Source organism: Camelus ferus, chromosome 5 (assembly GCF_009834535.1).
Source record: "Camelus ferus isolate YT-003-E chromosome 5, BCGSAC_Cfer_1.0, whole genome shotgun sequence".
Lineage (NCBI taxonomy): Eukaryota > Metazoa > Chordata > Mammalia > Artiodactyla > Camelidae > Camelus > Camelus ferus.
In genome coordinates, this window is record NC_045700.1 from 41,411,781 (window position 1) to 41,429,171 (window position 17,391).

The following is a 17,391-nucleotide window of genomic DNA, read 5'->3' on the forward strand; positions in this document are numbered from 1 at the left end:
AAACGGTTATGAAATATGGTGTTTATTCCAGCAGGCTACATATCTAGCTAAGAATAAAGAATGCTATTGCTGTATAAGAATGGCAGAATAAATTGGGGGGAACAAAAAGTCATTTGTAACATACTCAGAATCTTCTTAATGATGAGAAAATAAATCTCATGTGCATCTAAAATGTACACTTATTAAAAGTAGTTTACTGATCAGTTTTCATTGCTATGCCTTGGACTGTCTGCAGCTTTGCTCAGAATGACAGAGTGTGGTGCCCATTTGAAAGGAGGCTACTATCTCTGTTTCTGCTAGATGGACTGGAACCTTTGAGACCATTAAAACTCAGTACCCTTTGCAAGTGCTCAGGCTGAGCTATGGCAGCAAAGACATGATTTTCTGAGCAGAGAAACTTCTAGTAATTGGGAGTTGAAGCTAGTGTGTGGTCAAAGGCCAGATCAAGTCTTATGGGGATAGTAATTCAGCAGCTGTGGTATATTTCCTTCTATTAATAATTTGAATTGTGGCATATACCACCTTTAGTTATTTTTATATCATTTTATTTATAGTCTGTTGCGCCACTTAGATGACAACTTCTTGAGGTCAGAGAGTGTATTTTACTCAGGTTTTATACCTAAATATACAACTTGGTAACCAGAACAGACTGGCTTGTTGGTATATATGAGATAGCCTATGTTAGGAAAATTTTAATACAAAAAGAAAATGAGACTCTATTTTGCATATTTTCAGATGTTATTTGTTACTTGTTCAGATTTTTTTTTTCACTCTGTGTTTTATCTCTTGCCTCCTCCTTCCCTCACTCTCCCCACGTTCAGACAGAGTACTGATTTCTCCTTTCCAAACTCAAGCAAATCACGTGTCGAGGCAGAAAAGGGAAATAGCCTCTAAGTCCTCTGGCCCTTGTTTTCGAAAAGCCTAGATCCTTAGGAAAACTTGTAAGTTTCAGGTTTCAGATAGAAACAAAATATCTTGAGAAAGCGGAGGAGAAAGGTGATGTTCTGCTCTTCAGACTACAGAAAGAGGCTCTCCGTTTGAAAAGAGGAGTGCTTGTTTCACTGGCAGGGCCCTGAGGGAGGTGGGAAGACCTGAACAATTCACTCAGTCAGTCTTAACACACACGTCACTCCTGTCACTGCTTCCCAAGCTTTTCTTGCTCATATCCAAGTTTCCTTCCCTAACTCCCATGTTCTCAGATCTGTATATTTTTCTCTGTTGTTCTGAGCAATTGATTCAGCTGTGGTTCCAAGCTTGTTAACACATATAGCAAAATACAAGTATCATAGGGTGTACTCTACAATAACACTTGCTTGCTTGCTTGCTTCCTTCCTTCCTTTCTTTCTTTTTCTCTTTCTCTTTCTTTTTTTCTCTTGATTTAAAAAGTTTTTAGAAAATAAATAAAAAAGAGAAATAAGATTTAAGCTTACTTTGAGGGCAATTATTACAGGAGATAGAATTTGAGTTCTTTCCATTTCAAAACTATGAAAGGCCAGAATTTTAGCTGGTGTATGGGTCACGGATAAGCTCTTATTATGGAAAAAAAAAAGTCACATATAAGAGGATAATTTGTGGAGAGTTTAGCAAAGGGTCTTACAAAAGACATGGGCAAAGTTTAAAGAGAAATCAAGGGATTGTGCTTCTAGGCCTGAAGGTGGGGCAGGAAGTGGCATTGGGGTGCAGAGGGCATGGTTACTGGAAGTGCCCTAGAGATTAGATATAGCTATGAGAAAGGATCCTCTAGAGAAGTTGTCACCATAGATAAAGAGTGGAAATTAAACCTAGTAATCTGAGATGGAGAAAAACACTTGTTCTGGTGCTTCTTATTGGCCAAACCCAACCAGAAGCCAGAGGACAAGAGAACCTAGGGAAGCAACCATTGTTAGTGACCCTCTAAGAGCACAGAGCAAGGAGAAGGATGGAGAATGGTTTGGGCAGGGAAGAGGGAAGATATCCAGTACAGTTGACAATTTATGGTTACAAATGCATTCATTTCTGACAAATTTCATTTATTCCTAGATCATTGCTACCTAAAAGAACACTCTGAGATGATGGGACTATAGTAAATTTGTGCTATGTGGTAGATTATAGACATAGATATTTACTGAGTACTTGAAATGTGACTAGTGGGATTTAGAAAATAAATTTTTTGTTTAATTTGGATTCTTTTGCAAATTAATTTAAATTTAAACAGCCATATATGGTTAGTGGCTACCATATTGGCAGTGTACATTGATCTAATTTTACAATTATCTAATTGTTTCTTAAGCTTCATGTACAGTAAAATCACTTGAAGGGCTTATGCATTTCTGATTTATACTTAGGTTATTGAGTTTTCATTTCTGAGAAATTCCCAAATGATCTTGATACTGCTAGTCTGTGGAACACACTTCAAAAACTAGTACACAGGATCAGAATTTATTTGGGCAAAAAAATGATTATAATTTTTGATGGTCTAATTCAATTTTTATTACTATTTATTACTGTGTTAAGTATTAATGCTTTATTAATAATGATAATTCTAAACATCTTGATTAGTGACATAATTTTATGTTTCTTTTAATATTTAGCATTTAATACTAATTTTATAGTATTTTTAGTAATTTTTAGAATTTACCCATATAATTGTCCAAATAAACTGCTGCCTCATTTATGTCATATTGGAAAATGAGATATTCTATATAATCAACTTTCTCTTTAATAGTTTAAACTAGACCTTTTAAAAATATATCATGGGACTGAGATGTCATAGATTATATTTTCCCTGCTCTTTTCAGTTAAATACAACTGGAAATGGCATAAAAGACAACCAAAGAAGGACTCTGAGAGTAGTAAGAAGAAAGCTAGCTAGCTAGAGATTGAAGGACTGGATAAAGAACACAGTGAAGGGCATCTTGCATCCCAACATCCCACAGCAGAAGGCCACTCACCTTTGTTCTAAAAACAGAAGGCTAATTCTTCCCCTAGATCTGAAGAGGGTCTCTCTGGCAACATCAGACAAGCCTATGCTACTAACAAGGAGGATCTATTGAGAGCTGTACCAAAAGAAAGGTATCTGAGGAAGAATTCTCCTTCCTTGCTGGGCCTGAGACTTCTCTTCTCTGGAGAAGCAGGTGGGTGGAACTGGCAACAGAGGCCCAGCTGCAGGAGGTGGCCTGATCCAGACAGCCTCTTTGATCCAGAAGTCGGCCTGAGATTCTCTTTCCCTGCCCAGAGACACCTGAATGGATGGGAGGAGCCAGCAAGGTAGATGCAGCTATAAGTAGCCATCTAGAACATCTCCTAGTCCTCATGAGCTATTAGTAGAATGCCCCCCCCCCTCTCCCTCCTCCCCCATCTCCCGTGAGAAAAGCCAGATTGACTTACCTGTGGAAACCTCTTTCAGCCCCTCAGGCAGCAATAGCAGGGACCAGTGGGCTCCCAAGCCACACAAGTTAAAGAAAGACCAAAATAACACCTCAAAGTTTCTGAAAATTAAACTACCATGAGAACCATAGCCCACATAAATAGCCCAAGACTGTGCTAAACCTAAACAGTATGATTACCTGCTAAAATAAAAGATTTAAGTAGAATCCAGTATCTCCTAACATAATAAGCAAAATATCCAGAGAATGATTGAAAAAAAACACCCAACATACTAAGAACTAAGAAAAATAACAACTTGGAGGACAAAAGAAAACTGACACTAATTCTGAGGTGATTCAGATGTTGGAATTATCTAAGAAGTATTTTAAAGCGTCCATTATAACAAATGCTTCAACAATTAGTTATAAATTCTCTTGAAACAAATTAAAAAGTAGAAAATCACTGCAAAGAAATAGATATTATAAGAGAAAACTAATGGATTATAGAACTGAAAATACAGTAACAGAAATAAAAAAAAACTCATTAGATAGGCTCAGTAGTAGGATGGAGATGATGGAGAAAATCAGTAAACTTAAGTACAGAACAATACAACTCCCAACCTGAACAACAGAGAGCAAAATAGATTGTTAAAAAAAAAAAAAAAAAGAATAGAGCCTCAGGGACTTATGAGACAAGAACAAAAGATCCATCATTCATGTCATTACCATCTCAGTAGGAAAGGAGAAAAAAGTAGGGCTGAAAGCTGTTTGAGGAAGCATTAGCTGGAGAAGTCCTAAATTTCGTTAAAGACACAAATCTATCATTCCAAGAAGCTGAGTGAATGTTAAGCAGGATAAATACAACTGAAATCCATGCCAAAGATACCACAATTACAAATTTTGAAAACCAAATACTAAAAATTATTGAAAGAAGCTGTAGGGAGATTACATATTATCCACAGCAGAATACTAATTCAAAAGACAATGGATTTCTTATATGAGGTCGTGGAAGCCAGAAGGAAATGGCAAAATATTTTCCAAATGCTAAAGGAAAAGAATTGTCAACCACAAAGTCCATATCCCATGAAGTTTATCCTTCAGGAATAAAAGAGAAATAGAAATCTTCTCAGAGGAAGAAAAGCTAGAAGTATTTATACTAGAAGATATATTCTTTTTAAACATTTAGTAATATATTCTGTTTAATCTAATATATCAAAAATGTTACCGTTTTAACATGTAATAAAAATATTAAACAAAAATAAAATCTCTTAGACTGGGTAAGCGCAAATCTTCAAACGAAAATTACTGATAAAAGAAAGAATGAGGGAGCATCAGGAAGGGAGAAGGAATAATGCAAAGAGCAGGAATATGGGCACATACAAGGGACTATTCTTTTCCTCATGAGTTTTAAAACCCTATTTGATGACTGGAACATAAATTGTAGCACTCTCTGATTCCCATGACAATAATATTTTAAAATGGGGAAGACAAAGAAACTTAAATGAGAGTGAGGTTCCACATGTCACTCAAAGTGGTAAAATGCTGATACTAGTAGACTGTGTAATTTGTAGATAGATAGATACATAGATAAGTAGATATAGTAATACTCAGAACAAGCACTACCAAAAATATACACTTAAAAGCATTGTGAATAAATCAAGCTGGAATCCTAAAATACCTTCAGTATTGTGCAGGAAGGTAAGAAAAGAGAACCAGAGAAATGAGACTGAAGGGAACAAATAGAAAACAAATAATAAATGGCAACCTTAAGTGTTAATATATCAATAATCACCTTAAATGTAAATTGCCTAAAGATACCAATAAAAAGTGGATTAAAAATGTGACCCAGCCATATAGTGCTTACAAGAAACCCACTTCAAATTCAAAGATACATGTCTATTGAAAGTAAAAGGATGAAAAACAGAAAGATTTCCCTCACCAATGTAGGCAGGCATTATCCAATTCATTGAGGGCTCAAACAGAACAAAAAAGTGGAGGAAGATGAATTCCCTCTGTCTGTCCTTGAGCTGAGGCTTCTATTTTCTCCTGCCCTTGGACATTGGAGCTCCTGGTACCAAGGCTTTTAGATTTGGATTCAGGGACTTACACCAAAGTCCCTCTGCCACTTCTTAGGCCTTTGGCGTTGGATTGGGAGCTACACCATGGCTTCCCTGTTTCTCAGGCCTTTGGATTTGGACTGAACTGTACCGCTGGCTTTCCTGGTTCCCCAGCTTGTGCATGGCACATAGATTCTATAATTGTGTGAGCCAATTCCCATAATAATAAATTTCGTATATGTCTCTACATATCTGATTAGTTTTGTTTCTTTGGAGACCTTGACTAATACCTTTTTAAGGATAAGGACAATGTTGTTTATCTCTAAATTGCTGTGCCTAGTACCTAGGTGGTGCTCAATAGATCTTTATGGAAGGAAGAAAAGAAGGGAAGAACGTTGATGAAATTTTGTATGAATGGGGACTCTGAACTCAAATGAATGGGTCATTTGAAAATGTTACACTCACGAAGTCTAGACCAATCCAGGAGTAGGGGTGTCATGCCACCTGGGTGGTTAGTAGAGTACATAGCTGGAGTTGAGAGAAAACCCTTTGAGCTAATTTGTAATGTTGAAGAGGTTCACTTACAGATGAGGAGGTGAGTAAGTGTCTGACTCTGAGTTTTGAGGCTACCTAACAAAGATGAAATCTCCACCGGTGGAGTGAAGACTCCGTTATTCACTGGGGGCACTTTACTGAGTGTTAGAGCTGAGATGCAGATTTGGAATTTATTGAAAGAACCAGTTAAGGGAGGGGAGGGTTCAAGAACCAAAGGGCAAAATTAAGCGTGTCTCGAAGAGGTTCAGTGTACCCAGAGTAATTCTGCTCCAATTTTCTATCCAATCCCTACTGTGAACGTTTTATCCTCTTGATTCCTTCCTCTCTTTACTGTCTACCTTCAAGAACTAGAAACTGGAACCTTAGTTCTCATCTCCATATGAGCTCCTCTCCTTAAAAGTGTCTCTGTGTTGAATACAGTTACTTTCTTCTCTAATTGATAACATCTTTCTTTTCCTTCAGGGGCTCACTTTACTAACATCACCTGCACTTTGTAATGCAGAACCCATCATTCTTTCCTGTATACATACAGCAGTTTATCTGAATAGTACAAAAATTACTATATATTATAGCCAGCTGTATAGCTACGTTTTCCCCAGTAGTCAGCAATGTTCTTTAGTCTCAGATTTATCTTTATATGGATCTATGTGCGTGTATGAATGTACGTCTATCCAAGCTCCTGGGTTTACCTCTAGTATTGAGCATTCAATAAATGTTGAACGAAAAAAATCTATAGTTTTATCCTTTGTACCTTTCCTTTTTCCAGAGGTTGTTGGTACTTTTAAAATTCTTTTCACTTAGGGTGAGGTAGTGGGGTGGGCGTTTGGGGGCAAGAGAGAGCAGAGAGAATGAAGGTGATTCCTTATCTCTGTACAAATTTAATTCATGTTAAACTTCCTCTGTCTTTACCTAGGTCAGGTCATTCATTACTTGACAGTTACCATACAGAGTGGGTAAATATTAAGGCTCTGTAACTAGACCTGGTTTGGATTCCTGGCCTTGTTAATTACAAGTTCTGTGTCATATGAAAGCATTTATAACCTTGTTAAGCCTGATTTTTTTAATCTACAAAATGAGAATTATCATTGCTTCATGAGTTGTGAATGCTCAGTTCATGCATGATAAACACTTAGCACAAGGCTGGGCATAACAGTCTGCTCAATAAATGGTAAGCTATTTCCAATATCTCTAAAACCATTTTAAAGTGAATTATATTTATTAAAGATGTATAAAGACAAATTTTTAAGAAGCAGGTATTGATAAATAGTAGCATAGCAATAAATTTAATTTCAGCACTACCTTCCATAAGGCAAATTCTAATAATATGGAGATACATCCTGCAAACTTAGGATTTTGTTAAGAGGAGTACTTTTTACATTTTTTCAATGTCTAAGGGTCTCTGGTAAGTTTACTAACATGTATTTTACAAAATTAAGTTAATCCAAAGGCAGCACAAATATTTACAGTTTTGAATTTTGAGCCTGAATGAATAAGCTTTAATGTAAGGCTCATTTAAAAAAGTTCTTATACAAAGTTGCCAATATAATTTACCAAAGAAAAAGAACCAAAGCTTAGTGTGATTAACAGGTTGTATTTATTATTTTCTTTAGTATCTAAAAAGTAGACTATATTGTAAGACTTTGCTAAAAATAATTATTTTCATATTTTTGGAAGGTTAGTGGCAAACATGATTTACAATGAAAAGATAAAATTTTCAAACTAAAATCAGTTCATAGTCTTTATGGAATTGACAGAAGCAAGTTAAGATTCAGTTTAAATACCTGACGCAGTTTCCACATGAAAGCATTTCCAAGAAATAGAAAACTGAGATGCTTAGATAAAGCACCAGCTGTCACCATATCACCTAATTAACACTATATCACATGATGGAGAAGCAGGAGGAAAGAGGAAAGGAACACTTATAGAAAGAAACAGAACCCTGAAATTACATTTGCTTAGGGGATCCCCCAAAGGCATCTTGGTCAGGTTAATACATTTCTGAGCAGCAGAAATAGATTATAATAGTTAAGGCTCAATCAAAATCATGCATTTCATAATAAAATACAATTATTAGTAATACTAAACGTCATACAACATATTTAAAGCTTGTCATTTAAGTCAACAGTATATACATTTTCTTTTCGAATCCTTTAGGACTTTGTAGGCACACTAAAATCAATCTTCATACAAATGAAAGAAATATCAGATCTCAAAGGGCAGGGATGCAAGTGATTGCATTTTTATGATTATGTCAAAAACAACTCTTTGTATGTATCTTATAAAAATAATTTTAATAGTGAAAATTAATGTTTAGGATTTTAAAGTTTTCAAACATAAAACATTTTACAGAGTAATTATGTATGTGATAAGATAAAAACAACAACAAAACCTTGAAAAGGTAAATGAGAAAGTGAAAACTAACTTGCATACACTAATATTATAAAACACCACCGCAAACATACTCACACTTTGATCTCCTAGTTCAGGGTCTGCACAGTTTTAGTGATCATTTTCTTTCTCAAAGTTATTTTAAAAAAAACATAAAGTACAGTGAAAAAGTACTTCAAAGGGGCCACTGTTTCCCAAAGAGAAATGAGAAAAATTAGCAAATGAAGGCCATAACTGTGGTTCCCTTTATTGTTGCTGATTGTTCTAGGAATCCATTCTATTAGTGAGCTGGAACTTAGTTGGAACTTGGCAAAGAATTGAGAAACCAGGAATCCAAGAACAACAACAAAACAACATTAATTTCCATTAAGAAAAATAAAATAAAACAAAACCCATCAAAAACAAAACCGATGCTCTAATCAATCTTTTTCAAAAGTGGTTTGAATCAGCCCAAGAGTCTCTGTGATTGATCTCAAAGGCACTTTCTAAGAATCGCCTTTCTTCTTCCCTTAATTGGCATTTGTCCAGGCAAGTTATGATTTAATGGTCTGTAGCATTGTACTATTTTTTAAAAACAGCATCCCACATTAAGAGAGTACTTGTTTATTTGTAACTAAGTCCTCTATTAGTGGTAACTTGAATCACATCAAGTTAAAGTAGATATAAAATATATAAGGAAGCTCTTATTGTTACTCATCTCTACCACGACTTTCCCCATCCTCCAGAAGAAGCACACACCATAAAAGCCATATAGAGAAAACAAGCATTGGATTCTCAAATGACAATTTTAACCCAATCTAACTCTGCAGTAATATTAAGGGGTTGTCTTGGTTAGACTGAATAAATAATGGTAAAAGTGAATTGGACAAGGGATCTTGTGAGCACAAACTTATCCTCCATGGGTTGTAAACAACTGATTATTAAGTGATATCTTTACTTCCTCTGATCTTTGCTTTTATTTCTGACTTATACTTTCAACATTTTGAGGATATATAAAGAAGGTGAAAAGGTAGTAAGTGGGATTAGAGCTGGCTTTGAATAGTTGACTTTCCTTCAACTTTGTCAAAATGGGAATCTTCTTTGGCAGCTTGAACTTCACTGTCACCATCTATCATGTGACTGTCTGACGTGTTTTTGTCGTTCTGCCTCAAGCGGTAACTTTTATAAGCTCGCTGAATGATGGTTGCTGAGACTGCCTCTTGTTTTCGTTTCAGAGTGGTTGTAATTGGCTCATATGTGATCTTAAAAGGGTTGGCTAACATAAATCCTGATTCTATTTCTGAAAGAACTTTCTCCATCTTCACATCTTTACCCACAACCCGCTTTGTTAAAGCAAGCAAGATGTCAAGGCAATGAATCCTGTCCCCAACAGCCATGGGAAGATCCATGGCAACGAGCTGGCCCTTGTTCGGTTTTGCCATAAAAAGAGGTGGATCAAGAGCGGCTGCAAAATCTGAAAGCTTGCTAGAGTCTATGTACTGTGTTCTATCAGGATCAAATCTCTTCCAAACCTGAAAGAATTTCCTAAAATCATCTTCACTCAATGTTTTGGCTCTTTTTTTGGAAGCCATATTTAAAAACTCCATGACAACAACAATGTACAGGTTTACAATGATCAGCCATGATATGAGGATGTAACTGACAAAATAAATAACCCCAACAAAGGGGTTGCCACAGTCTCCTCTAACCTGAGTCCCAGGGTTAATTTTATCAGGATCACAGTCAGACCCTTGACTGTTGAAAATGGCATTGAGCATCCCATCCCAACCAGCAAATATTGTAACTTGGAAAAGACAGAGCATGCTGCTGCCAAAGGTTTCAAAGTTGGACACATCATTAATTCCAGCTTCCTTTTTAACATAGGCAAAGTTGTACATTCCAAAGATGGCATAGACAAACATGATCAGGAAGATGAGAAGACTGATGTTTAACACTGCAGGGAGGCACAGCATCAAAGGAAGCAGCAGATCATGGAACACCTTTGGTCCCTTCTCAGGACGCAGGATGTGGATGATCCGTGAGAGAAGTATCAGCTGCACAAGGGAAGGAGGTACAAGGTAGTATCCCACCATCAGAGGCAGAAATAGTCCTTGGTGTAGGAAAAGAAAGCAGGCAATACATTTAGAGGAATATAAATTGTTTTACATTTCAGTGTTTTCTCTGAATACACTGAATGTTAAGACAATTTTAATTAGTCCTTCCCATATAATATTTAGCATATATTGAAAGTTTGGGTTAAACAAATACTAGTTGTGGCAATGCTCAGAGTGTTTAGCAAAATTTGGAAGAGAATTATTTCTACCATTGTTGTAGTAATATAGATCAAGCACTTCTGAAGTCACAGATGGCATGAATCCATAATACAGGACAGTAGTCATATTTTTTTCTGATTGTAGTTAGATCAAGAAATATAGTTTAATCCAACATTTATTGGATACCTAATAAAGGTGTCATGAAAATATGCAAAGATGAATGAATAACTTCTGTCCTCAAAGACCTTATAATCTAGAGAGTAGAGGTAGACATTTAAACTAATTATAATACAGGTCAGAAAGATCTAATTGATAAATACAATTTTAAAAACCTCTGGCATTCAGTCATTCACAGATCAGAATTTATTTATTTCATAAATAGTATTTGGGCACTTAGGAGCTTTAAATGTGAATTGAATTAATGAGTCTTTGCCTAGAACTTTTCTTTCTGGCAGTGGTGGAAGGATGAGGGACTATGGAAATGAGATATATAGCTATAAAACAAGGTGAAATTATAATTACCATGAAAACATAAGGGATGCTCTCTGGAAGCACTGGAGAAACTGTGGTTCATTTTTAGTTGAGAAGGTGGAGAAGGAAAATCCCATGAAATTTCTACATGAAGTTTCTGAATCCGCAAGGACCATGCCTCACATTTCTGTTATTTGGTCACTGTCATTGACATCATTCTGTCTGACATTCTATCTTACTATACCCTCCTCTCCGCAGTGCTATAGCAAACCTACTCTGACTCAAATTTTCATTTCTCCTCCATCTTCCGAACTCTTTCCATTATGCAGGAGGTATCCCATTTAACTGTAAACAACTTTTCACTTCCTCATCACTAGATTTTCTTCACTTCCTTTCTTGTCTAAAATCTGACCTTATCTTGAAGACACTATTTCCCCTGCAACACTCTCAAGCACAGACAGATCATTCTTCCCCATTCCACATTTCTCAGAGTAGAAAGGTTGAACAAGCAAGCATCTTTCTTTCCAGTGTGATTTTCAGATACTTTTCCTTCACATCAATTTTATAAAAAAAAAAAAAAAAAAATTTGCCAGTCTGTGGACCACACCATTCACCTACACCGCCCCTGCCACTCCTCAGCTCTAGGACCTACTCACTCCTTCTCTTTCATATTCATTGGAGACGTTAGTACTTGGCTCACTGCTGCCATTTCCATTCTATCACCTACCATCAACAACTCATTAAAAGGCTAATCTTTCAGTCTTTGGCCTTCTTAACTTTAATAATCTCCATCATTTCACTTTAATCATACTCATCTATGGCTGCATTCTGGATCCAGGATACCTGATCACCTGAGATCTCAGATTCAGTTTTCTCTGATTGCAATTTCCTCTTTCCAGACATCTGATTCAGTAATGCTCATTTCAGTCTCTTAGGGTTTTTTCATCCTATTTTCGTCTGTTTTCTTCCTATCAGCCCCTCCCTGTCTTTATGTGCTTTTCTAGCAAGCTTCTTGTCCTTGTCTATCAATAGTTAGTTGCATTGCCTCTACTCCCAGCTAAATGAGTGAGTTTTCTGGAAACACAGCTGGGCAGACACTTTTATCTACACTTTATCTGCACCTTTCATTACTGACTGCCTAGAATAGTGCTTGACAATAAACATTTGAATATTGGCCCTATTCTTGTGGAGCTAACAGTCTAGTATGTGCTTTATGGGAAGCAGACAAAAAAACCCAAACTTTTCTCTGCCTAAGACACTTTTATCCTTGATTCTTTCTTGGCTACCTCCTTATCCAGGAGGTCTTTATTTAGATTCTTCTTCCTCCATGAAGTTTTCTCTGGCCCCCCTTACTGATCAGATGCACCTCACTCCGTTGTGCTGCTCGCTGTAGCACCCTGCATTTCTTCCCTTAGCGTAGCCGCAACAGCCCAACACTAAAATGTACTGTTTATTTGTAACCTTCAATAGATTATAAACTATGTGTATACAGAAATTATGCCTACCTTATTTGCCACAGAATTCTTTGCATATAGCATAATATCTATTCACAAAGAGGGTAATCAAATATATTTGTTAAAGAAAAAACTGGGATCTCCAGAGTGAGAGGAAACTTGTGACAAATTCATTAAAGCCTAAAACTCTGGTGAAAATAGTTAACAGTTTTAGAGATTAGAGGAGAGGGAACAATAATGAGTTTGAATGGTTACAACATGCTAACACATAAAGATCCTTCTAGTGTCATCTTAGAAAAATAATGTATGTGATATACTGAAGGGGTAGTCAAGCATTTACCTGGTGGTCTGTGAGGTGAAGTCTATGTGTCAACTTAAGAAGTATTTTTAATGTCTGATACCTGTTAGGCACGTGTACATGTATGAATGCAAAAATATAAGGCACTCCTGTTGGAAATAAAGAGTCCTGACCTGTTTTGCTTATATGAGAGACTATATCTTAGGAGATGTTTACTATAAGAACTTGCCTGAATTAACATTGTTACAAATAAAAATCTGACTAAACAAAATCTTACCTGTGATAGAGAAAACCACCACCATAAAATCAAAAATGTTCCATGCACTGGTGAAATAGTTACAATGGAAAGCGATGAGCTTCAGCACACACTCCCCGGTGTACAGCATAACAAAAACTGAGTGACTCCAGTAGAGAGCAACGTCCATTTTTGGACTCTGTTCATCACTTTGTATCATAATGGTTATTGCTTGGAAACAGGTAAGAACCATAATGATGACATTAAAACCTTGATGTGTTACCAAGTCAAAGATGAATCCTTGGAATTTGTTCTGTGTGTAGAGAAAACATGTGTAATATTCTTATTAACACGGTATTTATACCTACACATTGTCTTTAGATTTACAACTTCCCTCCCAGCATAAACAGGAGAATAAGTTAGGACTAAGTTTTTACCGAACTATAATTATACCATATAGTTCAAAGCAAACAAATGAAAAGATCATCAAAAGCTTTGTCAAGGAACATATTTTTAAATTTTGTCAAAAGCATTTGTTGTTAAGAATTTTTAAAACACATCTTCATTTGTAAGAGAGAATATATAAAGGATACTTTTTCAGATACTTAAAAATTATCTAGACTTTCCTTACTCCTGGGCGAGGTATTGGTTTTTGAGAGTCTTCATACATCAGCTTCTTCAGCACACGGTATTGTTTCTTCTGTTTTACTGTTATAAAGATATTTGAACCTCCTTGGTAAAGAAATAAAAGAAAAAGATATTAAAATCGTATTTAATCCAGATTTTACCATACGTGAATATGCATTTTAGAAAGCTTGGCAATTACTGGTTTAATCCTTTAAAAAGGCTTAACTGCAATGGACTAAATCATGCTTAACATGTCTGACTTTCTGCACAAAAATCCACACAAAACACTTATAGAGGATACCCTGGAAATGACTTACATTCAGTTGCCTTTTGATGCACTTTCCTGTGGGTAGTCAACCCTATTTTAATTTTTTAGTTACTGAAGCTTGTCTCTTGCTAGACAGAGACAAAGGAGAAACAGAAGAGGGTATCTGGAAAGGTTACCAAGGAAAGTTGAACTCAAAAGCTAAAGGTAAAGTTGGTTTGCCCTTTTTATAAACAGGAAAAATGAGAATTGGTCAAATATGTGTCTTTATATGTTCGTATGTTGCTTAATTTTCCAAATACTATCAGAAGATACTTTTTCACTATTATTTCAAAAGCACCTTGTGCCTACTTCTTCATAGCACCTTCTAGGGATTATTCGTGTTTGTGTATCTAGTCCTAATTTTGGTATCTTATACAGAATATGCAAAGTGAATAAGAGTGAAAATTAAATGTGTTAATCTAGGAATTAGAAACTGTTAATGCCCAAGTCAGGACTTGGTCACTTAAAATTGATAGGGATCACCAATTTGAAGCCTCCAGAAGCAAATCCTAGGATGTTATCCCATTGGGTTGAAGTCCTTAGGAAACTGAAGCAGCCAATCAAATGTATAGTTGATCACTGATCTCTCTAATCCCATCTGATTTGTGTAGAGGCAGAGTGATTTGTTTCACAAATTCTGAACATGGCTAAACTTTGATGACATGGCTAAAAGGGGAATTTCAAAATTATACTCTTCTTTGATTTATTAAAAGACTTTCCTATTCCTAACAGAAAGTAGGTCCCTGTGGCTAAAATAAGTGGATTTATATGACTTTTGAGATGTTTTTTATTAATTCAAGAACTCCTATTTAGGCCATCTAATCAGGATTCATGACTTTCTCTACTTGTAGCAGAAAAAGCTATTCCAACTGACAAAGATGTCTCTGCTGGTTATGACTCTGAAAGTGTTCAGTAAACCAGAAAGTAAAAAAGTGTTTTTTTTTTCTTGAACTTGTTCATATATTTGTGCAAATGCACAATGTTATTTATCAGCATGTCATTATTTACAAGCAAATATATAAAAACATTTGTAATTTTTAACTTTTACATTTGTTTGCATTTATTTGAATACAGAAAACAATGTAAAGATGAACATTTTAGCAATATTCATCAATATGCAGAAACATCAATCATTTTTTTAAAAGTACCAAATAAAAATGACATCATGCAGAATCCAAAAACCAGTTATGTGAATCTGGACGTTTTTTCCCCCTCAGGCACTTGATGAACAAAGAATATTTATACTTATCTTTACTTTATGCTTGTTGAAATTAGCAACAATAGCACCAATCAACATACTCAGAGGAAGAAATAATCCAATGATAATAAAGTCAATAAAGTAACAATACATGTAGATCTTGTCTTCAAAATTAGGCTGCATATCTACCTAAAAGTTCAATTAAAAAACAAGCAACATAAGACAGAGCCTAGAAGATTTTTAAGGCAGTGAAAATACTCTGCATGATATTACAATGAAGGGTATATGTCATTATACATTTGTCCAAACCCACAGAATGGTAAACTGGACTTTGAATAATCACGATGTGATACTGCAGGTTCATTCCTGGTAAAAAAAAATGCAGTATTGTGGTGAGTGATGTTAATAATGGTGAAAGTATGCATGTGTGAGGGCAGTAGTATATGGAAAATCTCTGTACCTTTCTCTCAATTTTGTTGTAAACCTAAAACTGCTCCAGAAATTAAGTCTTTAAAAATAAAAATAAACTAAAAAGTGAGAAAATAAACAAAATATTGATCCTGAATTTTTAAAACATAAGATTTGATTTGGAAAACAATTTATGACAAGAAAATCCAACAATGCTACTTGAGGCAATATTTCCTATTTGTTCTTTGGTGAAGGGATATCATTGCTTTGTTTATTTGAATTTTAGAGTTTACTGCATTGGTTTAGTCATTGTTATGATAATCCTTCAAATATGCCATTTGGTCCTCAACTATCCTATATAATCTTGGAAAGAGTTCATTATTCAAGAAATATTCTATCTGAAATGTATTTAATTTCCATCTAGCATAAGCATTTGCTTTTACCATGTTAATTACTTAATTATTGCTTGTGTCCTGTTCCTGAATTGCAAAAATCACTTTGACTGAACCTTAACAATGGCTCTAGCATTATATTGTACTTACACCAGAAGAATCAACTGCTGAATTCATAATAGTGATCCATCCATTAAATGTTGCCTATAAAAATGGCATGTATTTAATTCTTATGGAAATCTTATGCTTCATGGCAAATAAAAATTAAAACTCAATCTGTTATTAATACAGTAAAACACGTGATTAGTAAGGCTGACCACACTTCAGTTTACTGTGTAATTGAGATCTTTACCATTTTCATTATTACATTTATGTTGTATATTAACAACTAATTAAATCTACTTAGCATAACTGTAGTTAATAACTTGAAATATTTAAGATAGAATAAATAAAAATAGATGGATAAATGGTAAGTAAACATATGCTGCCCAAGTGTCATAGTTACTTGTAATTGCTCTACATGTACTATACTGAGAGGGAGGTAAGACAGAAATGATTCACCTCCTTATATCTGCTAGATGATGGGTGACGGAGTAGCTATTCCTCAAAGCACTAAGTAAAAACAAAATAGTAGTAACCTGAGTTAGATAAAAATTGTGAACTTATTATCTGACCAGTGATGGAGGAAACAGGTTTGACCAGCACCTACCATTTCCACCGGCAGTCATACCTTTACGTCCACTCCTTCTCCCAAAAGGGCAACGGCTATATTTCACTGTTGTCTTTCCAAATAAGCCCAGTAAGTATGTCCCATAATATGTATCTACTAACTAATTATTGCTTCAATAATCTAAAAACAACTTTATTAATCACCTACATTTTGTTATGTTCACTTACAATATGGATGAACGTAAAATTAACAAATTCAAACATGTACTTACTACTTGAAGCAGTGAAAGAAAACTGATTCCAACATTATCAAAGTTCAGTTTTGCATTCTCCCATGACATTGATTCATTAAACACAAGGCTTTCGCATTGACTTCTATTCATGACTTCAGATATAGGAAACCTTTCTCCACTTGTTGGGTCAATACATTCGTAGAATGTGCCAGCAAATAAGTGTATTCCTATGATGCTAAAAGCCAGCCAGATCATAAGGCAGACCAGAAACACATTCAATGTGGGTAAAGTTGTTTTTATCAAAGCTCTCACTACCACCTGGCATATAAAAAACAAACATGTAAACTTTAGGTAAGAAATGTGGAAGTATCTTAATTAATTGGAAATACTTATTAATGTAATATCATGAAATAACAACAAAAAAGCTATCTTTAAATATTTAATAGGCCATATGCTGGTATTTGAATAACCTAAATAACAAATTTCAATTAAACTATGTATTA

The 17,391-nt window shown here is 35.2% G+C and overlaps 1 protein-coding gene across 3 annotated transcripts in view; it reads right to left on the reverse strand.

Annotated features, from left to right (window-relative positions):
* Nucleotides 1-7,532: 7,532 nt before the first annotated feature.
* SCN7A (sodium voltage-gated channel alpha subunit 7) overlaps nucleotides 7,533-17,391 on the reverse strand; it is a 70,837-nt gene continuing 60,978 nt past the window's right edge. For 2 of the 3 annotated variants that reach the window (XM_032479614.1, XM_032479616.1), the window contains exons 20-25: nucleotides 16,928-17,206; nucleotides 16,137-16,190; nucleotides 15,238-15,375; nucleotides 13,686-13,790; nucleotides 13,097-13,367; nucleotides 7,533-10,433 (exon numbers count right to left, since the gene is read on the reverse strand). In XM_032479614.1, coding sequence (XP_032335505.1) covers nucleotides 9,367-10,433; nucleotides 13,097-13,367; nucleotides 13,686-13,790; nucleotides 15,238-15,375; nucleotides 16,137-16,190; nucleotides 16,928-17,206 — 1,914 coding nt within the window. In that variant the 3' untranslated portion in view covers nucleotides 7,533-9,366. The remainder of the gene's footprint in view (nucleotides 10,434-13,096; nucleotides 13,368-13,685; nucleotides 13,791-15,237; nucleotides 15,376-16,136; nucleotides 16,191-16,927; nucleotides 17,207-17,391) is intronic. The other variant, XM_032479615.1, reaches the window with a different exon arrangement.